The sequence below is a fragment of the Carcharhinus amblyrhynchos genome, chromosome 19 (assembly GCF_965287045.1).
Source record: "Carcharhinus amblyrhynchos chromosome 19, sCarAmb.v2.hapA, whole genome shotgun sequence".
Lineage (NCBI taxonomy): Eukaryota > Metazoa > Chordata > Chondrichthyes > Carcharhiniformes > Carcharhinidae > Carcharhinus > Carcharhinus amblyrhynchos.
The window spans coordinates 7146988-7173358 of record NC_137342.1 but is presented as its reverse complement, the minus strand read 5'-3'; the positions used below and the strand labels follow the sequence as shown (position 1 = coordinate 7173358).

Here is a 26371-nt window from a genome sequence, read left to right as displayed (position 1 = left end):
TTGAGAAGGTGGTGATGAGCTGCCTTCTTGGACTGCTACTGTGGTCCATGTGTTGTAGGAACACACATGGTGCTGTTACAAAGGGGTTTTAAGTTTTTTTATTATTGATTAATGTCACAAGTAGGCTTACATTAACAATACAATGAAGTTACTGTGAAAAGCCATTAGTTGCCATACGCTGGTGCCGGTTCAGGTACACTGAGGGAGAATTTAGCATGGCCAATGCACCTAACCAGCATGTCATTCAGACTGTGAGAGGAAACCAGAGCTTCTGGAGGAAACCCATGCAGATATGGAGAGAACATGCAGACTCCATATAGACAGTATCCCAAGCCAGGAATTGAAACCGGGTGTCTGGCGCTGTGAGGCAGCAGTGCTAACCATTGTGCCATCATACTCTCCTTGGGCGATTCAGGTTCTGATGAAGTCATCCAGACTTGAAACGTTAGCTTTGGTTTCTCTCCACAAATGCAGTCAGACCTGCTGAGATTTTCCAGCATTTTCTATTTTTCTTTCAGATTCCAGCAACTGCAGTAATTTATGTTTAGCAGGATTTGGGCTCCTGTGAGGTGTATAATTGAAGTGACTACATGAATACATGTTGTTGTTGTATGGATCTTTCTTCTGTCATAGAATCCTGGAATCCCTACAGTGCAGAAGGAGGCCATTAGACTCATCAAGTCTGCACCAGCTCTCTGACTATATCTCACCCAGACCTTCTCCCCCATCCGAATGCACACCAATTTACCACGGTTAATTGATCTAACTATACATCTTTGAAAATTGAGGGGCAAATTGGCATGGCCAGTCTGTTGTGGGAGGAAAACTTGTGTGTCCGGAGGAAACCCAGGCAGACACGAGGAGAATTTGCAAACTTCATACAGACAGTGACCTCAGTTTGGAATTGAACTCTGGTGCTGTGAGGCAGCAATGCCAACTACTGTGCCACCATGCAAGCTCTGATGAAGAGTCAGGCAGACTTCTATTCTTGCTGCACAGATGCTGTCAGACCTGCTGAGATTTTCCAACATTTTTCTGTTTCAGATTCCAGCATCTGCAGTAATTGGCTTTAAACAGGATTTTGGCTCCTATGAAGTGTTAATTTAAGTGGCTACATGAATACACGTTGTTGTTGTACATATCTCTCCCAATTAATTCAGCTGCATTGCATACCAAGGCCAGCTCCCTGAAGTTGCAACACGTCCCAAGGCCACGTGGCTCCTCTGACACTTTTCGGCGTCACGTGGGCAGGACGCCTCGCGTGACGTCAGGACGCGGACGACGACGACGCCGGGCCTGCTGGAAACGCGCATGCGCGGCGCCTGGAAGCTTCCAGCAGCCCGTCATCGAGTGGCACCGGCGGGGGAGTCGCGATGGCCAGTTACATCCACCTCCCCGCCCCAGTGCCCGCTGTCCCCAAGCTGCCCATCACTGTCCAGCAGCAGGACATGGAAGCGGGCTCCCGGCGCCTGATGAGAGAATTGAGGCCTCACTGGGACCCGGCTCAGGTTAAGCTGAAGGTAAGGCGGGGTGGGGGGGCGTGTCTGCGCCGATAGTGGCTCCAGTATGTGGCCCATTCCCCACTGTCCTGGGGCAGGACTGGGCTGGGCTCGGGAGGATGGGCCCAGAAGCTTCGTTTCTGCTTCTTACTCTCCAATACTCAGTACATAACTGCGTCATCTGCGGGCTGGGGGCTGGGAGTATGGAAACTGGGGCTGGCGGGGGGGGTATGGAAACTGGGGCTGGCGGGGGGGCGGGGGTATGGAAACTGGGGCTGGCGGGGGGGCGGGGGTATGGAAACTGGGGCTGGCGGGGGGGCGGGGGTATGGAAACTGGGGCTGGCGGGGGGGCGGGGGTATGGAAACTGGGGCTGGCGGGGGGGCGGGGGTATGGAAACTGGGGCTGGCGGGGGGGCGGGGGTATGGAAACTGGGGCTGGCGGGGGGGCGGGGGTATGGAAACTGGGGCTGGCGGGGGGGCGGGGGTATGGAAACTGGGGCTGGCGGGGGGGCGGGGGTATGGAAACTGGGGCTGGCGGGGGGGCGGGGGTATGGAAACTGGGGCTGGCGGGGGGGCGGGGGTATGGAAACTGGGGCTGGCGGGGGGGCGGGGGTATGGAAACTGGGGCTGGCGGGGGGGCGGGGGTATGGAAACTGGGGCTGGCGGGGGGGCGGGGGTATGGAAACTGGGGCTGGCGGGGGGGCGGGGGTATGGAAACTGGGGCTGGCGGGGGGGCGGGGGTATGGAAACTGGGGCTGGCGGGGGGGCGGGGGTATGGAAATTGGGGCTGGCGGGGGGGCGGGGGTATGGAAATTGGGGCTGGCGGGGGGGCGGGGGTATGGAAACTCGGGGGGGGGGCGGGGGTATGGAAACTCGGGGGGGGGGGCGGGGGTATGGAAAGTGGGGGGGGGGGGTATGGAAAGTGGGGGGGGGGGGTATGGAAAGTGGGGGGGGGGGGGTATGGAAAGTGGGGGGGGGGGCGGGGGTATGGAAAGTGGGGGGGGGGGGCGGGGGTATGGAAAGTGGGGGGGGGGGGCGGGGGTATGGAAAGTGGGGGGGGGGGGGCGGGGGTATGGAAAGTGGGGGGGGGGGGGGCGGGGGTATGGAAAGTGGGGGGGGGGGGGGCGGGGGTATGGAAAGTGGGGGGGGGGGGGGCGGGGGTATGGAAAGTGGGGGGGGGGGGGGCGGGGGTATGGAAAGTGGGGGGGGGGGGGGCGGGGGTATGGAAAGTGGGGGGGGGGGGGCGGGGGTATGGAAAGTGGGGGGGGGGGGGCGGGGGTATGGAAAGTGGGGGGGGGGGGGCGGGGGTATGGAAAGTGGGGGGGGGGGGGGCGGGGGTATGGAAAGTGGGGGGGGGGGGGGCGGGGGTATGGAAAGTGGGGGGGGGGGGGGCGGGGGTATGGAAAGTGGGGGGGGGGGGGCGGGGGTATGGAAAGTGGGGGGGGGGGGCGGGGGTATGGAAAGTGGGGGGGGGGGGGCGGGGGTATGGAAAGTGGGGGGGGGGGGGCGGGGGTATGGAAAGTGGGGGGGGGGGGGCGGGGGTATGGAAAGTGGGGGGGGGGGGGCGGGGGTATGGAAAGTGGGGGGGGGGGGCGGGGGTATGGAAAGTGGGGGGGGGGGGCGGGGGTATGGAAAGTGGGGGGGGGCGGGGGTATGGAAAGTGGGGGGGGGCGGGGGTATGGAAAGTGGGGGGGGGCGGGGGTATGGAAAGTGGGGGGGGGCGGGGGTATGGAAAGTGGGGGGGGGCGGGGGTATGGAAAGTGGGGGGGGGCGGGGGCGGGGGTATGGAAAGTGGGGGGGGCGGGGGTATGGAAAGTGGGGGGGGCGGGGGTATGGAAAGTGGGGGGGGCGGGGGTATGGAAAGTGGGGGGGGCGGGGGTATGGAAAGTGGGGGGGGCGGGGGTATGGAAAGTGGGGGGGGCGGGGGTATGGAAAGTGGGGGGGCGGGGGCGGTGATATGGAAACTGGGGGGGGCGGGGGTATGGAAAGTGGGGGGGCGGGGGCGGTGATATGGAAACTGGGGGGGGCGGGGGCGGGGGTATGGAAACTGGGGGGGCGGGGGCGGGGGTATGGAAACTGGGGCTGGGGGCTGGCCGGGGGTAAGCATCTGTCTCTGGTCTGCACTGCAAACTCTGATCCCTTGTCATTGATTCCCTCTCCCTGGCATGTCTCTGAGGTTGAATTAGACTGTTAACAACCTTAAAAGTTTTATCTGCAGTATCACTAACGTTATCTATTTCTAGCTCTTTGCCATTACGCATTTTTGTTCATTTTGATAAAACCCTCGTCCATCCCTCTGTTACCATAGACTTGTCTGTCCCATATCTGGCCAGTCTCCCATGTTTTACCCCCTCGAAGCTTGAGGTCAATGAGATTCTGCTGCTCATGTTCTGACTTTTTTCTTTCATGGATGGTCTGCATTGCTGACAAAGCGTGCATTTGTTACCTGTCCCTAATTGCCCCCGAACTGAGTGAATTGCTAGACCATTTCAGGGGCACTTACAAGTCAATGCATGTTGTATCAAGGCTCGGTCAGACATCAGTTCTGTACTTGCTGACCTGCATTGGCTCTTGATTTAGCAACACTTCAATCTTCTTTGTTTTAAAATACCTCAGTGGCCTTGCACCTCCTTACCTCTGACTCCCTCAACCCGTAGAACCTTTCTGTACTTCTCCAGTTCTAGCCTTGAATATCCAGGTTCTCCTGCTCTCTATCTCGCTTTTTGACCAAGCTTCTGGCCATTTAATATATCTTTAACCCTACATAGTCACATTCCTTTTAACCTTTTGAGAAGTGCCTCGGAATTTTTTTAACATCTGAAAGGTGCTACATGCAAATTATGATAGCTGAGTATGGAGGAGCCAATAGAACTAAGACACATTATTGTACGGTATCTTGGTTGCAGAATTATTGATTGTCTATCTTGGTTGCAGAATTATTGATTGTCTTCTCAGTCCTGGTCCAGCAGAGGATACCCATCATAGATCTTTAACAAAACAGAGCTGGAAAAAGCCAGTAAGTCTGGCTGTATCTGTCAGGAGAGAAAACATCAAGTCCGTTTGACTCTTTGGATCTTTCGCATCAAGGCAGATTTTCTAAACAAATGGATCATGGTTGACAAATCTGTCTGAATGGATCTAGTTGAGTTCTGGTGTCTGGCTATGAACCTGCTGGGTTGGATTTCTTTAGGCAAATTTGTATAAGAACAAAATATTTCTGAGTTATTGTTTTATTAAATTTAGGATTTTACTACGAACTATCCAGTAATTTGTAATAACAGAGTGGGTACTAGTTGCTAAAGCAGAGTAGACTTTGGAAGTCATCTACAGGAGGAGCTCCACTTTGTTTCCTTAATAGCCATTCTCGTGCTGTTTTGTTAAAAGTACTGAATGTAATCAGTTGCAGTCCAAATGCAGTTTGTTTTAGGATTTCTTGGCTTGGATTTCTTGGCCTGTTTTTTATCAAAGGATTTCAGACTTAAACTTTAGAAATTGTGTGCTCACAGGTTGGAACTAGACTGAAGCATTTAACTTTTGTCAGCCATTGAATATGAACTGGAAGAGTTTCTGAAGGCCTGATAACTCAGCTGAATGCTGCATGTTTGATTTAACTTATTATTGTCACATGTATTAGCATACAGTGAAAAGTATTGTTTCTTGAACGCTACACAAACAAAACATACCATGCATAGAAGGAAAGGAGTAAGTGCAGAATGTAGTATTACAGTCATAGCTGGAGTGCAGCAAAAGATTAATGTAAGAGATTGAATTAGAGCATCATTAGAGTTTAAAAGAGTTAGAATGAAGTTTTAGAAGCATAAAATGTAAGTTGGGCACAAATTGCAAAAAGTCATCACACTGCGCCATCTTGGAATTAATTGTATTTGTCTCCACTTTTAACAGTGGAGCTACTAGAATATGATCCAAATGGAGAATATCAACAGAGCAATGGCTTTTGAGTTATCTACCGAGTTAATAAAATTTTTTCTTGTTATAAGTCTTTATTTTGATCGCACAGGTATTCACCGATGGTATTACAAACAAGCTTGTTGCTTGTTATGTTGATGATTCGTTAGACGATGTTGTCTTGGTGAGGGTCTATGGTAACAAGACAGAGTTGTTTGTTGATCGTGAAAATGAGCTGAAGAGCTTTCACGTGCTGCATGCTCATGGCTGTGCACCACAACTTTATTGCACCTTTCAGAATGGGTTCTGCTATAAATTTATGCAAGGCTGTGCCTTGGATCCGGAACACGTCAGGAATCCATCTATTTTCAGGTACTTGCATTTCTTTTTTATCTTCCTTACTCAAAATAAAGAAAATAAATGTACAATTTTGTGTTTTTGCTGCGTTTATGGTTTAATTTGACAGACAGTTGGTGTACTTGGAACATTTCAGAGTTCAGTTTTAGGGCAGTTTTTTATTGGTTGAAGCTGTAGTTAAAGTAAGTTTGTGCGCATGTTGTAGTGTGTTCTTGCCTAGTGGCAGACATGTTTTGTGATTTTTGTCATTGTTATGAGATGCTTGAATACTGCAAGATCCAATTTAATTTTTTGGAGTGCATTTGAAGCACTGAATATCAGTTATGTCTTGATCTGGAAGTGAGTCATTATTTAAACTGTGCAAATTTAGTTAAATTTTTCCCATTTACAGTTAGAAAACTAATAATTATGTAGACAAATGCAACTGCTTCTTAAGATGGCAAGGAATGTTCAGTGGCATGCCCCCCTTCACTTCTTAACCGAAGAAAATAATCTTACAGGATATTTTTCTTTAAAAGGTCAGAGATCTTCACTTGCGGATTTATTTAGTTATACGTTTAGGGGGAAAAAAAGTAACTAATAAATGCTGAGAGGCACATTGAAGTTTTAGCTGTGAAGAGCTATTACTGTCTCCCTGTAATTTGAGTAGAAGAAACCTATACCTCAATGTTTCTACTTACTCTAAGGCCCCCTTAAGTGTAAAAACTGAGTTTTTAAATTCTTAAATATGGCTACTATGAATGGGTTACTCCACTCTTCTAAATATTTCTGTAAACAATTAAAAAGTGAATACAATCTACTGACTACTCTGCAATTTGGTTTAGAATTTTGTGTTGACCTCTTTTAAAAGTCACATTTCACAGAAGTTAGTTTGACAACAAGACATCTATTGCAAAGGTATCTAGATACATTGTAGTACTCTGGTTCTATAATGACACGGAAATTTAACTCTTCAAATGAAACAGTTCATTCTGATCTCCAAAATTGCTTTTTATGTCTTCGCCAAGTTAAACTGGAAGAGATTGAAGGGCTTTTTATTTTGTTGAAAACAGCACTGACTTTGCCATTTACCTTTAGAAATCACTTCAATGTTAACAATAGTGAGTGAATGCATTTTTAGGCTGCAAAATTGTGCAATGTTATTTATTAGTTTAATTTGATTCCACTTAAAATGTTATTGTATTCTGTGTCTCAGGCTTATAAGTAGACAGTTGGCAAAGATTCATTCAATTCATGCTCATAATGGCTGGATTCCCAAGCCAAATCTATGGTTGAAGCTGGAAAAATATTTCACTCTTCTTCCCACGGAGTTTGAAGATGAAGTCTTGCATGCAAGGTACAATTTATTCACTAACGTTCTGTTTTGTAATCTGTACAACACTATGCAAATAACCCAAGTTTTGCAACTTGAAGACGGCTTCCATGGATGTCTTCAGTGAGCAGAATGTGACTTTTTATGTGGCAATTGAGAAACAGCGTGTATCAGTGCTATCTCTGATCTTCCTGGAAATGGCTCTCTGATATTTGTGCTTCCCCAAATCTGCTGCCTTGTGTATCCCTGAATTCCATCATGTTATTGCAGCTACTTGGGCCCAAACCTCTGGAATTTCCTCCATAAACCTTAGTATCTCTCCTCAAAAGTTTTTGGTTACCTGTTCTAAACTCTTTGTGCCTTAATGTCAAAATTTGGCTGATAATGCTCCTATGAAGTGCTTTGGGGCATTTTACTATGTTAAAGATACTATATAAATACAAGTTGTTGCGCATGGGTTGCTACAATAGGTGAAAAGCACCAAATGATCTCATTACAGGCTAAAACAAGAAGTAAAGTTTTGTCTGTGTGTGACAGACGAAATTACAAAATACAAAAAATATAAAATCCTCGTTCTGATCCTTCATTGCTGTACAACAATATTTGGAATATTGTGTCCTGTATTAAACTTTTTAATGGAAGCATGCACTCGTGATCAGATTACACCTGGTTACCAGACCAAACAATTTAATCTGCATTCTTGCTGACAGCAATTCTCTGTTCTCATGAAGAAATATTGGTTCCACTTGATTTTTTACTTTTTGATGGGATGTGGGTGTCTTTGGCCTGGCCAGGCCAGCATTTGTTGTTGCTTCCAAATTGTCCCTGAACTGAGTGACTTCTAGGACATTTGAGGGCAGCTAAGAGTAAACCACATTACTGCTCTGAAGAAGACTCATGTGGACTTGTTTCTCTCTCCACAGATGTTGTCAGACCTGCTGAACTTTTCCAGCACTTTGTTTTTATTTCACATTACTGTGGATCTGGATTCACATGTAGGTCAGACAAGGTAATGACAGCAGATTTCCTTCTTGAAAGGACATGAGTGAACCAGATTTTTTTGACAATTCTTGATGGTTTCATGGTCTCATTGTTGAGATGACCTTTTCGATTTCAGTTTTATTAGTCAAACTTAAAGCCCACCAGCTGCTGTGGTGAGATTTGAATTGATATCCCTAACATGCTAGTTTGGGCCTCTGAATTACTAGCTCAGTGACATTACAGCAATGTCATCGTATACCCTAGTTAGCTCAAGTTAGTTCATGCTTATTCGCATCTCTAAGCAGAATTTGGAGGATGAAACTACAATCTTTGATCAGCATTTGAGCTGTAGAGAATTATGAAGCAGTTTCATTGTGTTGTTGGAAAGTATTTTAATATAAAAATTTGCTGTGGTCTATTAAAAATGTTTTTAAGTATTGACATATTAAAATGTTTATTAAACTGAGCATAACAATGAAACTAGTAAAAGTTCAAAGGTGTGTGATTTTTAGTGACTTCAAATCAGGTTACTCAGGCAGAGGATGTGACACTGAAACATTTTGTGATTACACCTATTTTCAACTGTATATACAATACTGCAGCAAATTATTACTCGACATCAATAAATATATTTAATTCAATCAATGAACATTTTTTAATTCTAGGGGAATAACTGTTATTTCTGATTGCATTGATCTTGGAAGATTCTGGGCCAAATTTGTAAACTAATGCAAAGCAGACAGGGCCACAATCTACTACTGGCAGGTAGCCAATTAATCTTTGTGATTTATTATTGTCACATGTATTAACATACAGTGAAAAGTATTGTTTCTTGTGCGCTACACAGACAAAATGTACTGTTCATAGAGAAGGAAAGGAGAGAGTGCAGAACGTAGTGTTACAGTTATAGCTAGGGTGTAGACAAAGGTCAGCTTAATGCAAGGTAAGTCCATTCAAGTGTCTGAAAGCAGCAGAGAAGAAGCTGTTCTTGAGTCAGTTGGTACACCACCTCAGACTTTTGAATCTTTTTTCCAAAGGAAGAAGGTGAAAGACAGCATGACCAGGATGCATTGTGTTCTTAGTTATGCTGGCTGCTTTGCCAGCGCAATCTGCTTAACTTGCCCTTGGCTGGAATTTTCCATTTGACCTCCCCCCTATTGAGACCATGTCCTAGCTGAGGAATAGAAGGGGCAGCAGGCTGGGAAAGTGGGTTGATGCAGTGCTTCATCTATCAATCACCCCTGTCAGTAGGCTGCTCCCTTCCCCTCCTCTCTGATGACTTTGTGGGTATGACCCCTACTTGTTTTATAACGTTTTTAAAACATCATCAGAAGGTACCCTCTCTTTCACATAACTATGTCAGTAGCTCTTACCTCTGATGCTGGGGAATGAAGGCCTCTGTGATTATATAAATTTTAGTGGAAGCATGAACATCCACTAAACTGTACCTGAAGCAGAAAATTAGTCCGAAATAATTGATGACTGGTAGTGAAATAACTTGGGGAAGAAACTAGAAGAAACCCATGAGCTTGGTCTTCAGCAACAACTTAAATTTATATAATACCTTTTAATACAATAAAATATCTCTGTCTTCACAGAAGCAATATAAAAACAGTATAAGAATGGGATTTAGTGCAAGTCAGGCCTGGCACCAGAATTTTCAATGACCTCAAGTTTACAGAGGGGAAAATGTGAGAGGCTAGCCTGTAGAAAATAGTCAAGTCAAGAAGGTTTCAGCGGTAGAATAGGTGAAGCAGGGCAGAATCTTTTATGAAAGGAGATCTAGGTCATCTTGCTTTGATTGCATATATGCAGTTAAAAGTTCATCTCAAGGTTAGTCATAATGTCAGGTTGCAAACAGTTTGATTCAACCTCAGACAAGGAGGGGGATAAAGTCTGTAGTACAGGAACACTGGAGATTGTGGTGGGACCAAAGACAATGGCTTCAATCTTTCCATTTTCAGTTGGAGGAAATTTTTGCTCATTAGTACCAGGTGACAGATAAGTGGTCTCCTGGTTAGATGTTGTCAGCGTATGTGGAAACTTTTTTTGATGTTACTGAGGGGTGACATGCAGATGATAAATGGGTGAGGCCAAGGAAAGCACCGTAGTAACTGCAGAAATGGAAAAAGGAACCACTGGTAATGCTCGAGCTACCATTTGATAAGAATGGAATCAATCAAGTTCCATACTGTCCAGCTGGCAACAGTGGAAAGACGTTGGAGGAGATGATGACCAACTACATCAAAGGTTGCAGATTGGTTGAAAAGGACAAAGGGAATAGTTTGCCTTTGTCACTGTCAATATGGTGACATTTGTGTCTTTGATAACTACTTTGATACTGGAGCAGAAATCTGATGTAAGGATTGAAAAATGGGCCTGAATTTAGGAATTTTGACACTAAAGATGTCCAGAACAGTAATAGAATAAAGTACAAAGCTCAAACACAGTTTGAATGAGAAATTTGTGATCAGGCTGTATGATTCTCTGATGAGATTGTACCTTGAATGATTCATCCGTGTCTGGTGATTAAGACAGAAGGAGACGTACAAGTACTAGAAGTAACATAAACAGGATATAACAAAACTTGGATTTTCAGCCTCATGGCCAATCTGCTGGAGCTAAACAAAATATAGTTTAAAGAATTGGAAATGGGTAGAAGCTAACTATTACCTAAAATTATGAAAATAGGATAAGGATACCTTTTTATTATTTCTTTGAGTATTTAGCAGGTGGATGAGGGCTGTAAAATGAAATGGCTTGTTGAGGCCTATTAAATACTCTGGCTGATATTTCCATCCAGTAACTTTATAATGGTGGTCGACCCACAACCAGTTGTTTAACACGCCACTGAAATTTTATGTTCCCTCCTGGAATAGAACTCCAAATAGCGTTGGAGATAAAGATACTATAGATGCTTAAGTTGCAGAAATGTTGAGACTGCAAAATCTATCTGGATGGCTAAATATAGATGGACTACTATGCTGTCTTTGCAGTCTTGCACAAGCTTTACTGAATTTCAGAACTCTCAATTTGTCAGGAAATCTGAGGTAATCTTTCATACACTTAAAAGAAAAAAAAATCAAGTGAAATCCATTGTAATGGTGTCTGTTTAAAAGTCTATGACATTGTTAAAGCAAATAATCTTTCATAATTCAAGATGGTATTCATAATTTTTAGCAATTTCTTCATAACTTTTAACATTGGCTGGTTTTGCAAAACAACTTTTTCTTTCCTGAGATTTGTTTTCAACTGAAGATTATGCTGGAAGTGATACTATTAGCTCTTCAAATATCTCATTGAAAATGAAAAACTACAAGTACTAGAAGGCTGGAAATATTCAGCAGCTCCTTGAGTATCTATAAATGGATCTATAAAGCAATTTACCTTTGCACATCCAATCATCCCTCTTTCTCATTTTATCTAGAATTGTACTTCATAAGTTCTGAGATGTGTACTGTCATGATTTCTTCCTTCCTGCCTCCAGCAGTTCCCCTACTCCTTTAATGTGGAGCTTTGAGCAACTTCTTAAAAGCATTGTCTGGATTAAAATTAGATTTTGAAGTTGGTTTTCCAGATAATAAAAACTTCCTTTACAACAGTAGAATTGCATTGTAGGTACATGCAACTGGGTTAATCTTTGACATCAATATCAGATTCACTCACCAAACTAAATGCTGCTGACAAGCAAATTGAGCAGCATACCAAGCAGCTAAAGTTAATCCAGATGAGTAATATTGCTGCAATGTACAAGTTAAACGATTGCATTGCAGGATACTTGTTTTGGAAGTTGGCAATCACTCACACTCAACATTATGAAGCTTATCTCGAGAAATAATCTTACTGGAGTAATAAAAGTTGACTGCTTAATGTCCTCTATCTGAGGAAAGCATCTTCTATTTATTGCTTCAATTTACTTAGGTGGTGGTTGACTTTTATGCAGAACTTGAACTGCATTTAAGAATGGTGGTAGCATATGAACATCTGTGATAAAGAGCCTGGTATTCTTAGAAGCCATATGATGTTTAGGGTCGAACTAAAGTAATAGAGGAGCACATTTTAAGTTTGTGGAAGCAATTTGAAAGCTGAGATCATAGAATTGTTACGGCATAGAAGAAGGCCATTTGGTTCATTGTGTCTACACCAGAGATGTAAAGCAAATTTCACTCTTAAGTAGTGAACATATTTCTAACTAAGACTGCATTTAAAATTACATCAGTGTAATTAATATTTTAAAACTGTAGAATGTGAAAAATTTTAGGAGCTGAAATCCATTGATCCTGGCTAAAGGAATTTTTTTGCATAATAAACTAAAACCCTGTTGATCACCTTTTGTGCTATAGATATCTGAATCAAAGTGAACGTGAGTACAGATGCATTGCTTAATTAGATATACAAAATGTGTGAAGTCTGGGGATGGGATTTTTTGGCTGCGCTCGCCCCAAAACTGGAGAATCCCGCCTGAGAACGGCCCTTGCGTGGTTCTTCTCCACTACAATTACTGTAGTAGGCAGAACAAGAGAATTTCCCAAAATGAATACAAAAATAGAATAAACTAGGGGTGTTCTGGTTGCTTTATATAAAATCTTGTTTAGACATCAGTTGGATTTGCTGTGTACAATCTGGTTTCCAGACTACAGGAAGAATAGTGTAAAACATCTAAGAGTGTAAAAGGCAATTATAAGGCTATTCACTAGAATTAAGAGGATGGTGAAATTGCAAAACTTGGTACCACATAGAGTGGTAAAGGCAAATAGCATAAATGCATTTAATGGGGAAGCTAGATAAATACAAGGGAGAAAGGAACAGCAGTACATGCTGATCAAGTGACATGAAATAGGATGGCATTAACTTTTGGGTCATATGGCCTCTTTCTGTTATGTTTGTGCCAATTTATATTAGATGCAACTAACAAAGATTGAGCAGCCTGGAGCTCTCATCTTCAAATTGTGAAAGGCTTCAAGCAGAGTAATATGCAGAACTTTTTCTACTTGTGGGCAATTGTGGAAAAGGGACTAATAAATCTCATGTCTAATAACAGACTACAAGGTTTTAGGAGAAATTGACAATGTGAAACTCTGCCACTTTTAAAAAAATTCCTTCACTGGGGGATTCAGTGATGGGAATGCTATTGAAAGTCGACTGGTGATGGTTAGATTCTCTTGGAGATGGTCATTTCCTGACATTTGTGCAACATAAATGTTACTTGCCATTTGTCAGCCTATGCCTGGATATTATCCAGGTTTTGCTGCATTTTAACATGGATTGCTTCAATATCTGAGGAGTCACAAATGGTGCTGAACGTTTTGCAATCATCAGTGACAATCCCCACTTTTGACCTCATGACAGAAGAAAGCAACTGAGGTGTTGGTCTTGGGACACTACCCTGAGAAGCCCCTACAGTGATATCCTGGAGCTGAGATGATTGACCTCAAACAACCATAGCCATCTCCATTTGTGCCAAGTATGACTCAGAACTGCAGGGAGTATTGTCTAATTCTTGTTGACTCCAGTTCTGTCCTTGATGTCACGTTTGGTCACATATGGCCTTGATGTCAAGGCCAATTACTCTTTTCTCATCTCTGAAATTGAGCTTTTTTGTTTGTCCGTTTTAATCAAGGTAATAAGGTCAGGAATTGAGTTGACCCTGGTGGTACCTAAACTGAGCATCAGTGAGCAGGTTATTGCTAAGCAAATGCTTTTTGACTCTTTCCATCACTTTACTGATGATGGGGTGGTAATTGCCTGGATTGGATTTGTCCTTGTGTACCTGAGTAGATGCCAGTATTGTAGCTGTACAGTTTGGCTAGGTATGTGTAAGCTCTGGGTGCCACATGGAATGAATCAAATTGGCTGAAGACTAACATCTGTGATGTTGAGAATGTGTAAGAGGCTGAGATAGATCATCCATTCAGCACTTCTGGCTAAAGATTGTAATAAATGCTTTTTCCTGTGCGTTTATGTGCTGGGCTCCCCCAAATATTGTGCAGCAAATCAGGACTGGGCAATGAATTGCACTACCTTTTAGATTTTCTGCAATTATTTTGTACTTGTGAAAAGAAAACACTGTCCATGGTCTATATTCCTATACCAAGTGGGAATTAAATGCATTATAAGATGCCATAATCTGGAACCTAGTTAGTTGATGTCTGCAATGTGAACTATAACATATCTAAATGTAAAAATACTGTTAACTGCTGGTCTTCTAATTTGATGTCAATTCTTGCAGATTCTTAACGGAGGTTCCTGCTCATCAGGAGCTTGAACAGGAATTGGCCTGGATGAAGAAACACCTTTCTAGTCTTGGCTCCCCAATAGTGCTCTGTCACAATGATTTGTTATGTAAAAATATTATCTACGATGAAAAAAAAGGTAAAGTTACAAAAGCAAAATGTGGTTTTAATCGGTCTATAAATTAAACAAATAGGAATGAGTTCAGTTGAAGTTTCTTATTTAAATGGCCCACCAGCAATTAAGTTGCCCCAATTTTATCTAAATTTTGTTGTTTTTGTTCTTTAAACTTCCAAAAGCAGAAAAATGGGTTTTATTAAAATTGTGATGAATCATTCTAACAGCATGATATGAACTATACTTTTTAATTCACCTGTTAAAATTGTAAATATATAATGTAATTGTAATTGGAACCTACTATTAATAGCTCATTATTGGTCCTCGAAGAAAATGTAAATATTGAAGCAAGTAATTATGCAAAGGATATTTTGCATGTTGAAATTAATGATGAAATAGAGGCAATATTATTTGTTCGAAGTACCTCTTCCTTTCTCAATTGTTAGAGCAGGGGAGTGATTAGATAGGTACAGTACCTGATTTTTTTTTTGTTTACTGCATTCCAGAGTGCACTATTTTGACTCTGTTCTTTTTAATTAATTTGGTGACATTAGGATATTTCCTAGAATAGCACCATACATATTTGTAGGAAGGCTGGTTTGGAGCTGTAGAAATATTTTCTACTAGCTGAGTATGTCCCAGCTGGCAAGTTTGGTTTTCTAGACTTGATATTTCCATGTAGGCTAGAATGTACAAGAACACGTCCTTGACCATGGAAACAAATGGAACTTCAAGAGAGATGCCATGCTATTCCTCAAGCAGCAGATTGGACTGGAGTGAAATTTCAGATGATGCTTGACAGTTAACTGTCAATCACCATAAACTGGTGCCTTCCCAGTCAGAACCCAAATGCCAACCAACATTCTCTTCTTGCACAGGGTACATTTGTTGATTGCCTTTGTAGAATGTTCTTGCAAATGTCCTGATGTGTGAAAGATGAAAAGCTTCAGCAAAGATTTTTTTCAGCAATACATCAGTAATTTTATTATACAGTGTGAAAGAAGGGACATAAGATATATGCATTGTCTCTGAATCTTCCCAATCTCAGAACTTTCCAAAAAGCCTCCAAAGAGGCAGAGACACTGTCTGCTTCCAACAGCAACAAAATCAAAACTAAAACTTGAAATTTTCTGTTGGACAAAAAAACTGTCTCCAGGCATCATGTGACCTGAAACTCACCCCAAAATCAAGCTCCACTCTGCAATGCCCAAAGAACCATAAAACCTCAGAACACTGCATTAGTCCAGATTAAAAATAAACATGATGTCCATTATATTGCTTCAATAACAATTAGAGGACACAAGTTAGAGGATGCTAACAACTTTCAGGATCTGCTAGAAACATCATGTAAAGGATGTGATTAAAATACATTTTGTAAAGGCAAAGTATCGTCAAATACCTCACTGTTAAATTTGGTATAGAAATAGGGTGTCTTCTGTTTTGAAGAACAGAAGGAATTCATTGCATTAATAACCATGGATATAAGAGGTTAGCTGTTACAGTGGCAAACTACTGGTCTCATTGCTGTGTATTTGGGTTTGTCAACCTAACGTCTGCAAATATTGAAACTTCATCTTTTAAAGTTTATTAGTCACAAGTAAGGCTTACGTTTAACACTGCAATGAAGTTACTGTGAAATTCCCCAAGTTGCCACACTCTGGTGCCTGTTCGGGTGCACTGGGGAAGAATATAGCATAGCTGATGCACCTAATCAACACATCTTTGCACATCTTTCAGAATGTGGAAGGAAATCCACACAGATAGTGACCCAAGCTAGGAACCGCACCCGGATCTGTTTATAGTGCTAACCACTGTCATCGTGCTGCTCAAAAGGTGAGATCCTTGTAGTGTTATCCATCTCAGCCTCATCAAGGGAAAGCATTGTGGTACAAAACAAGAAGGTCATATGGTGATAATGTAAGGACTGGCTTGTGATTCACTGATACCTATGGAAGTTCACATTGTGAAATCATGGGACTGTAACATGAGATTCTGTTTAAAGTGAAACAATTGAATACTGCAATACGTCTGGAGGAAACCCACACTGACATGACGAGGATGTGCAAATTCCACACAAACTGACCAGAGCTGGGAATCAAACCCAGTTATCTGGCGCAGTGAAGCAGCAGTGCTAACCACTGTGCTATCGTGTCATCTGCCTGACGTTAATGGGGAGCACGTCATGTTTTCTGCCAGCATCCTGGGTGAAATGCTTTGCAGAATTGTTGCTGGGATACGTTGCCTAAAGTGAATGCCACCTGTTGGCCAGTATGGTGCCTATTTGAAAGCTTGACATTCAGTCGCAGAACAGAATGGATTTAATTAAGTAACCACTGAGTGACATCCTTTTTTATATATGCTGGCTATGCCAGCATTCGTTGCCCATCTTTGATTTCCCTTGAGATGGTGTGCTGCTGCCTTGAACCACTACATTCCCTGTGGTGTACGTATATCCACAGGGCTGTTTGGGAAGGAGGTCCGGGATATTGGCTGTGATAGTGATGGAATGGCTATATTTCCAAGTCAGAATGGTGAGTGGCTTGGAGAGGAACTTCCAGGTGGTGGTGCTCCCAAGTTATTTGCTTCCCTTGTTCTCCTTGGTAGTGAGTTTGGAAGATGCTGATGAAGGAGCATTGGTGAGTTGTTGCATTGTATCTTGTACAGATGATACACTCTGCTGATACTGTTTTGGTAGTGGAAGCAGTGAATGTTTACGGATTGTTCTAATCAAGTGGGTTGCTTTGTCCTGGATGATGTCAAGCTTCAGTGTTGTCATCCAGGCAAAGGGGTAGATATTCCATCACACCCCTGACTTGCACCTTTTGTAGGCAGTGACCAGGCTTTCTGGAAGCAGGAGGTGAGTTACTCTCTGCAGAATTCCCAGCCTCTGACCTACTCTTCTAGCTACAGTATTTGTGGCTCATCCAGTTCAGTGGTAACCTCAGGTTGGTGCTAGTGGGGAATTCAGTGATGATACTGCCATTGAATGTCAAGGGGCAATGGTGAGATTCTCACTTGTTGGCCATTGCTTGGTACTTGTGTGGTTCCAGTGTCACTTGCCACTTGTCAGCCCAAGCCTCAACATTGTCCAGACCATGCTGCATTTGAACATGATTCAGTATCTCAGCAGTTGCCAGTGGTGATGAACATTGTGCAATCTTCAGTCAGCATCCCCACTTATGACCTTATGATGGAAGGAAGGTAATTGAAGCAGCTGAAGATGGTTGGGCCTAATACAGTATCTTTTGAAGTCCTGTAGTGATGATCTGAAACTGGGATGATTGACCTCCAACAACCACAACCATCTTCATTTGTGCTAGGTATGACTCAACCACTGGAAAGCTTGGGCTTTTCTTGTGCTGTTACATTGCTGATTTCAAGTAGGGCTTTTTTTGGGAGCTGTTGAGAGGAGATTCAACATATTTTCCATAAAGGAATAGGAAACTGAATTGACCTCCTCCTAGAGTTGGCTCAGAATAATATTGGCAGGCCATCATTGATGTGTGGTCAGGCAGACTGGGACGAGAAAAGATCGAAGTGTAATTATAAATTGTGCAGACTCCATATTTCAGTCGTCTTCTCAATTGGGCGGGGTGGTGGAGAACCCTGTTCTCTATTTGAGCCCTCCTTCAAAAATAATTCTACGCCCATCTGATTAGAGAAGTACTTCATAGCTTCCACTGCCCCTTCTCTGTGGTGAAATGAATGAGAAATTTTAGACAATGGCACTTCAATACCATCCTTTTTAATCCAAGCAGGCTTGAGGTGCTGCCTCCAGCACATCCTCCTTTGAATTGGCAGCAAGTGTGTTTGTTTTAATAAATAAATGAATCAGATTGACTTGAGTGCACTTACCATGTTACAAATGCTCTGAAACTGTGGCTCAAGTCCTATCCCTCACTCTCCTAGTTTAAGGGCTATATCTTTATTGTATTTCATCTACCTGTAAAATATAAATATGCAGGTGGATGACTGAAAGAGGATGAATCTCAGGGAAACTAAAAATGCAGAAAAACCTACTCAATTTCAAGTTTTCTTTTGTTTGAGAGATTTGTTGGGTTGTTATCATATTCCCTTTCTTGATCAAGGAACCAGATTTACACAGGAAACTTTATTTCAAGTACACATTTTCATAGTTCCTTGCAAGAAGCACTTTAATTTACAAGATGTATTCAGATTATTGTGATAAAGTAGGGAACCTGGAACCTCAAACATCTCCAGAAAGATTCTTGTCTTTGTATTTCCAGTGCCATCAAACTCCAGGCATTGAAACCCAGCTCTACATTTAATGTGAATTTGGTAGTAAAATGGCTGATTTTAAATTGTTGCATTTGAAACATTATTGTACAGAGGGAAATTTATTTTGTTGACTTTTCCTCTGAACAGCTGTTCATTGTTCAAATGCTTAAGGAAAACATTTCAATGGTTCAAATCAAATTTTGCCTTCTGAAAATTGCCAAATCTTCCTCATTTGCAGTATATTAGGTGTGCTGCCCAAGCTGTTGGGTTTATACTGTACTGATTTAGTGCATTGGCTGGAGCTTAATCACGCACTTGTTCACTCACACCCCCCCATGGGAGAGCAGTCAACTTGGTAAAAGTTCATCAATGCTTCATTGTGTTGTATGATCTAAGATTTTATGTCTATATTTCAGATACCTATTTACTGCTTATCAGTCCAGAGTAAACATCAGACTCTTCTAATTTTTTTCTAAAATGCATAATTTTTGTCTGTAGTTTTTTCAACTTGGACAGTTTACTTTTACATCTAAAACATTTTACTCCCTGTGCAAACAAACTATTTGTCAGTTGTAACATTTGGTTGTACAGCTGTAAATTTATAAAGTTTGCAAAAAGGTTTTATTTCTGTAGGTCAGCTCACTGAATTAAATGCCAGTACCAGGTAATGTTTAAACTTTTCTATTTTTTAAATAAGTTATATGCAATAAGATGCGTACTTGTGATGCAGTATCATAGCTAAGACCAGTAACAAGACTATTAATTATTTTTTGGATTGATGGTTGATGTTTACATGACAAGATAAAGGCCCCCATTTTGAATGAGGTCTATGGCTAGAATTCTCCAGCCTACCCACGCCTAGGATTCTCTGGTCCCACTGTAGTGAATGGTCTTTGGCTAAGTGCCAAATTTTCTGTTCTTGCTGGCAGCTGTGATGCCCATTCGACTTCAGAATCCTGACCTATACCAGATAAAGCCACACATTTGGTTTTAACAGCTACTGTTTTAGATCTAATGCTTTTTGTCATGAGATCTGCTTTAATTCTTAGCCCACCTATAAAATTTTAACAGGAATAGATGAGGTAGATGTGGAAAGGGTGGTGGGTGTTGGCTAGAACCCAGGATCATAGTCTAACAATATGGAGTAAACCTTTTAGGACTGAGATGAGAAGAAAATTCTTCAACCAGAGGGTGGTACGCCTCTGCAATTCGCTACCACAGAAAGGAGTTGAGGCCAAAACATTCTTCAAGGAGTTAGAGATATCCCTTGGTGAAGGGGATCAAAGGATATAGGGGAAAGGCATGGTCAGGCTTTTGGGTTGGATGATTGTAATGAATGGTGGAGCAGGCTTGAGGGTGGAATGGCCTACTCCCTATTTTCTGTTTCTAAGGCAAGCTTCAGTCTTTAGAAAGTAAGATGTTTTCACCATCAAATCTCTGACAATCCTTGTGTAACTTGAAGATCAGTCTGCTTTATGTTGACATGCAGAGGAAGGAGAAAAATCAGAAAAAATAGTGCATGTTAACGAACAAAAATAAGCTTTTCTGTTCTGCATTCTTCCAAATGGGAATACTAGTTTCTAATCTGTTCAGTTTTTTCACTTGGAATTTGGATCAAATCCAAGAAATTACAAAGAATGACAAGTTCAATTGTCTAGTTTCAGCTTTGCTTATATCTCAAGCTGATTTAAGCATTCAGTTTAAGGTTTTTCTAGTAGAGGAAATAATTTCCAAAAAATGATGTATTAGTTGATTTGAATTTGGGGAGATCATTTAAAAAGTTAATTGAACCCTGTCAGTTTATGTATTTCATGAGTGCCAAAATACCTTTAACTTTTCAACATGGCCATTCTGCAATTCATGAGTTTGACACTTCGTAGGCATGTGGATGTATAGTTGGCTCATCCTTTTACAGTTCTCCTTAAAAGCATAGGAAACTTGGCGAGAAACATCTTATTTAAGAAACTGCAGCTTTTCAGCCTGTTTGCAAAGTTCCTTTTAGAAACTTGGAAATAAGAATCACCTGGTGGGAAGAATATAAATTGTGTTGATTAAAAATGCATGGTTATGAACACTTATCAAGAGATTTGGTGAGCAGGTTACTGCAGTTCACCACTTTGTTAAGAGAGGTTGGGAATTTTTGTTATTCAACCCTCCAATGCTAATGAAGATGAGCTATCTCCAAACCTTTTATGCACTGGGTGATAATTATTTAATTTGTAAGTCTCTTGACATTTTAACAAACAAGTATATATTTGGAAACAACACACAACAGGAACCTGTGAAACACAGGTACAGTTATAATGTCAAACACATCAGGAATTTTATTGTGAATTTTTGAATGTTGAAGTAGTCAAGTTATCAGAGCACTTAGTATGCTGCAGTCTTTAATACAAGACACTGGTTATGGCTTCCTTTATATACAGCATGAAAAACCATTACATTTTACACAGTTGTGCAGTATTTTTAAGTGTGTGTGTGTGTAATTCAAACTCTTAAAACATTATATTTTAATCTAAAACATTATATTGCTATTGAAAATGGAATCTGCACAAAGTTTCTATTTGCCTAACAAGTTGAAGATTAAATATGCTTCCCACAGTGAAAATCTATTGATGATCTGTGGTTGCAGTACATTAGTGTTATGTTGTTCCCAGACTGCACTGAAGGATATGGAAGCTTTGTTTTTTTTTAATTCTCTGCTGGCTGTAAGATTCTGGGTTGTAAAAGTTGTAATTGAGTTGCCTAGTGGCTGTGGGTTTACAGATTGCCTCCAAATTGACAATCCCAACTATGAAACTTGACACTTCTGTAAAGGCTAGATGTTTTCTGAATTGAGGTAAGGGACAGTATTAGTCAAACCTGAGTTTTTTCTGCATCATTGTGTACCACCCTTGAACTGGATTTGCCTAATACCAATATCTAAAGTAGAAAACCCACCTTCTTCCAAAGATTCCTGGACAACATCTTGGTGAACACAATTTACTAAAAATACATTTTCATTCTAATTGGTTTGGAAGGTGAACTTATTGTGGAAGGACATAGTTAAATGTGAGAACTGCACTGAAACATACTCAGAGCAGCTCCTCCAGGAACTATGCTGTACTCAATTCACAGGGGAACTCTGCTACATTCCATGATTTTAGTGATTTTATCCATTTCACTTAAGTAATTTTGTTATAGATTAATTAATAAGTAGCTGATTCTGTTTGCTAAGTAATTTCCAAGCACACCCACTTTCATAATCGTTATGTCTTCGGTTACTATACTCCAATCTGTTTGAAATATTGGTTAAGCTGCAAATCAATTGATAAATCTCCTGGTGCAGCATCAATAGTCTAGGTGTCTTGGTCTTCCCTTTCTTCTTTTTCCTTAGACGGGAGAATTTGGCTTTTATTTTGGTATGGAATTATGATGGTGCAAGGTACAAAATCACTTCTAACCTCTTTGATTAAAAATAGTAAGTCAATACATGACAGCAGCAGTGATTAAATAGAATTACATAAACATAATTAATTTTGCAAGAACTATTAGCTCACCGTTTATACAATATGTTGTGCCCCTGCGACAAAGAGCAGCTCGGCGCAAGAACAGGCTCTTCAGCTCACCAAGTCTATGTCGACACTGATGTCCCTCTGATCTAATACTTTCTTGCCTCTGCATGGTCCGTATCTCTCTCTTCCCTGCCTATATATGCATCTATCCAGATGCCTCTTGAACATTGTTATAGAATCTGCTTCCACCACCTCCTCCGGCAGTGCGTTCTACACACCCACCACCCTTTGTGTGAAAAGCTTGCCCCTTGCATCTCTTTTTTTAACTTCCCTCTCTCTCTCTCAACCTATATCCCCTGAGTAATTGATCCTTCAACTCTGGGAAAAACACTGACTGCATTCTAAAATCCACTTTCTGCCAAATCATTTGTGTATATATTACAAGTAACAGAGATCCCAGCCCTGATCCTTGTGGAACACCACTTCTCACAGATCTCCAGTTAGAAAAGTATCCTTTCATTGCTACTGTCTACTTTCTATGCCCAAGCCAGTTTTGTATCTATCTAACCAGCTCACTTTGGATGCCATATGACTTCCTTCTGTATTAGCCTGGCATGAGGAGCCTTATCGAAGGCTTGGCACACTGTATTAATTTTGTACCAGCTAGTCTCGCGCCATCAGGCAGAAAGTGGTTTCCTTTAATGAGACAGTGACACAGAAAATATCAGTGGAAGCTTTGGAAGGAAGTGGTGAATGGTGCTAAGAAGGCAATGGAGAATTTCACATAGGGGAAATTCATATCAAGGGAAAAGGCATCTTCAGAGGTAAATTAAGGACATTAAAGGCAGTGAGTGACCACTGCATGACTGTGTTTAAAGCAGAACTGAAGACTGGGATGAAGACAGCTGCTGTTAGTATGAATCCTTGTTCAGGTTGTCTCTCAGGAGAGTCATCTCCATGTTTACTGGCATTGATTTGCATTCATCATGGCCATAAGGTTGCTGTTATTTAATGGACAAAGGCTCCAGTATTACAATTGCTTTAGAATTATTAATAGCCAGGAAATTAATTCAGAACAAACTCATCAATGTATGAAGCTTAAAATTTGTTTAAATTTACTAAAAGCCAGTATTGATAAAGTTGGGTGAAATTAATCAAAATCTAGGGACTGTAATTGAGAGTCACTGGTAAATAATAAATTCAGGGGAAACCTCTTCAGCAAACAGTTAGAATGCGAGACCTGGTGCCAGATGGAGTTGTTGAGGTGAAGAGAATAGATACCTTTCTCATAGAACAAATAAGAACATGAGGGAGAAAGGTTAGGTGCACAGTGGGAGGAAACGTGTGGCAATATCACATTGTGATCGTTTTCATTTGGCTGAACTGGTCTATGTAATGATGTGTAGCATTGCACAGCTCGCATTAAAACTTAAGTGGTGGGAATTGATTCTCTTTTTAAAGACATCTAGGAATTTGCCCGTTTATCGAATATTTAAATCCATACATCAATTATTTTGTGTTCTTAATAGGTCACGTGAGATTCATTGATTATGAATATGCAGGCTACAACTATCAGGCATTTGACATTGGGAACCACTTCAATGAATTTGCAGGTATGATTCCTAAAAATTCTGCTTGCACTTAAGTAATCCCAAATTGGGGTCCCTGAAACAAGACAGGCACATTTCAAAAATGCTGCCCACTTACTTTCTTCAGAAAGCGTGGGGTGTGAGAGGGGGGCATGGGGTGGGGTGTATCTGTGTGAAAAAGAGAAGTTTAAAGTTTGTGTTTACAGGTAGGCTTACATTAACACTACAATGAAGTCACTGAAAAGCAGCCCAGTTGTTACACTCCACCTGTTTGGGTACACTGAAGGAGAATTTAGCATGGCCAATGCACTGAACCAGCACATAAAATCGTAGAAACTCTACAGTGCAGAAAGAGGCCATTTGGCCCATTGAGTCTGCACCGACACAATCCCACCCAGGCCCTCTCCCATATTCCTACATATTTATCCGTTAATCCCTGTAACCTACGCATCTCAGGCTCCTTAGTGTCCCAAGGTGTGTAGGTTAGGGAAATTGGTGGGATAAAGACGGGCTATGGGGATAGGGCCTGTAAGGTGCTCTGTCGGAGAGTTGATGCAGACTTGATGGGACAAATGGCCTGCTTCTGCATGTAGGGATTCTATCAATCTATATAAGAAATGGATAAAATCCTCGAAGACTCAAATTATAATTGTCCAATTCATGAAGGTAATGTTTAGTTACAATTTAGAACTGAGCAACTGAACTATTGAAGATTGTATAAAGAAGTTAAAGGGGGAGGGATGTGGTAATTTAAGGTGATTGCCCCTTTAAGGGCAACATAGCAGAGTAAGATGCACCTGTATTCTGGAAGCAGTTGGGTCCCAGAATGGGTAATCATCCCAGGGGGTGGAGTCCTCTCTTGGGCAGAAAAACATGTGTGGACCTAGGTGCATAGACTGAACAATTCTTCTGAATAAATCCTTTTGGTTTTCACAAATTGAATCTCTGAAAGTGGGCAGCATGGTAGCACAGTGGTTAGCACGGATGCTTCACAGTGCCAGGGACCTGGGTTTTATTCCTGGCTTGGGTCACTGTCTGTATGGGGTTTGCACGTTCTCCTCGTGTTTGTGTGGGTTTCCTTCAGGTGCTCCGGTTGTGGAGAGAACATGCAAACTCCAGACAGACAGTGACCCAAGCTGGGAATCGAACCTGGGGTTCCCTGGTGTTGAGGCAGCAATGCTAACCACTATGCCACTGTGCTGTTCACGTGTGTGTTTGAAAAAGAGACGTATGGGGTATGTGTGTGTGAGGAGACATTACTGCTTGTAAGAGGGAGAAGTGTGTGCATGAGGGGGGCTTGTGTGTGAGAGGGGGAGATGGGTGGCTTTGAGTGCGAGAGGTGCATGCACAAGGGAGATATTTGCATCCTTTCCAGCATTGCATTTCCCATTAAAAGTGAAAATTCATAAGACTTCATTTTTTTCACAATTAAGTCTCTTATTCATTACCAGATTACTTCAAGTGGTTAATGCTAAGGGGTCATGGAAGGATAACATGGCCAGGGGTTAACATGAGGCCACACAGAATGTATTTGTGACTGTGTGCTTCATTCTCATTCCTATTACTAGCATAGATATAACTAGTTAAGACTTGTTTACATTTTATTTGTGTTCACACCTATTACATGGCATGGGGCTATGAACATGATAATGTTTGGGATCCCCTGATGCACTTGGGAGTCACTCGGGTTCCCACAGCCTGAAGTGTTTGGAAAACTTGGATGTAACCTATGGGTCAGTTGTCATGTGTTCACATGTATATTCTCATCTCCTTTTCTACCTTAGGTGTAAATGAAGTTGATTACAATTTGTATCCAAATAAAACTGTTCAGTTACAGTGGTTGAAATCCTATCTTGAAGCTTTAAATGAATATAAAGGACTTAGCACAGAAATAACTGATAAGGAAGTGGAAGTACTTTATTTTCAAGTTAATCTGTTTGCTCTGGTAAGTTTGTTGCTCAAATGTGGCAAGTAACCATCTTAAATGGTATTATGGATAATGTGATTAAGTTTATTCTTTAACATATTGAATGTATGCTGTTTGGAACTTTAGCACCCAATCATCCAATTTCACCCCCAATCACAGTCTTTGGCCCTTTCTGTTTGAGAATCTTGCCAAGTGCAAGTTGGGTGTCAGAATTACCTACATAACCACATTGACTACAGAATTATTTCACTGTAGCTGAGATACCTGAAAGACAGTAAAAAGTCTGACAACACCAGGTTTTGGTCCAACCGATTTATTTGATAATACTCACAAGCTTTCGCGGTTTCCCTCTTCGTCAGGTGAATGGAGAGTTCTCCATTCTCTCCATTCACCTGACGAAGAGGGAAACCTCGAAAGCTTGTGAGTATTATCAAATAAATCGGTTGGACTAAAACCTGGTGTTGTCAGACTTTTTACTGTGTTTACGCCAGTCCAACACTGGCATACGCACATCATACCTGAAAGAAACATGTTTGTGAAATTCTAAAAGGCACACTATTAACCAATTGACAGGTAAAGTAAAGCCACGATGGCCGTGCGGAGGGCAAAGTGGGAGGTGGTGGAGAGCCACGGAAGGGGCAATACCATCAAAAGGAAGGAGGTTGGGGAGCAGCCAGGAAAAGGACCATGCCATTGAGAGGGAGAAGGGGGGCATGCCA

The 26371-nt window shown here is 41.9% G+C and overlaps 1 protein-coding gene across 1 annotated transcript in view; it reads left to right on the top strand.

Moving 5' to 3' along the window:
- The first annotated feature begins 1328 nt into the window (after nucleotides 1-1328).
- etnk1 (ethanolamine kinase 1) overlaps nucleotides 1329-26371 on the top strand; it is a 38356-nt gene continuing 13313 nt past the window's right edge. Inside the window, exons 1-6 of the mRNA XM_080207203.1 lie at nucleotides 1329-1520; nucleotides 5518-5777; nucleotides 6958-7098; nucleotides 14285-14427; nucleotides 23666-23749; nucleotides 25510-25670. Of these exons, the coding sequence (XP_080063329.1) occupies nucleotides 1374-1520; nucleotides 5518-5777; nucleotides 6958-7098; nucleotides 14285-14427; nucleotides 23666-23749; nucleotides 25510-25670 (936 nt within the window). The 5' untranslated portion in view covers nucleotides 1329-1373. The remainder of the gene's footprint in view (nucleotides 1521-5517; nucleotides 5778-6957; nucleotides 7099-14284; nucleotides 14428-23665; nucleotides 23750-25509; nucleotides 25671-26371) is intronic.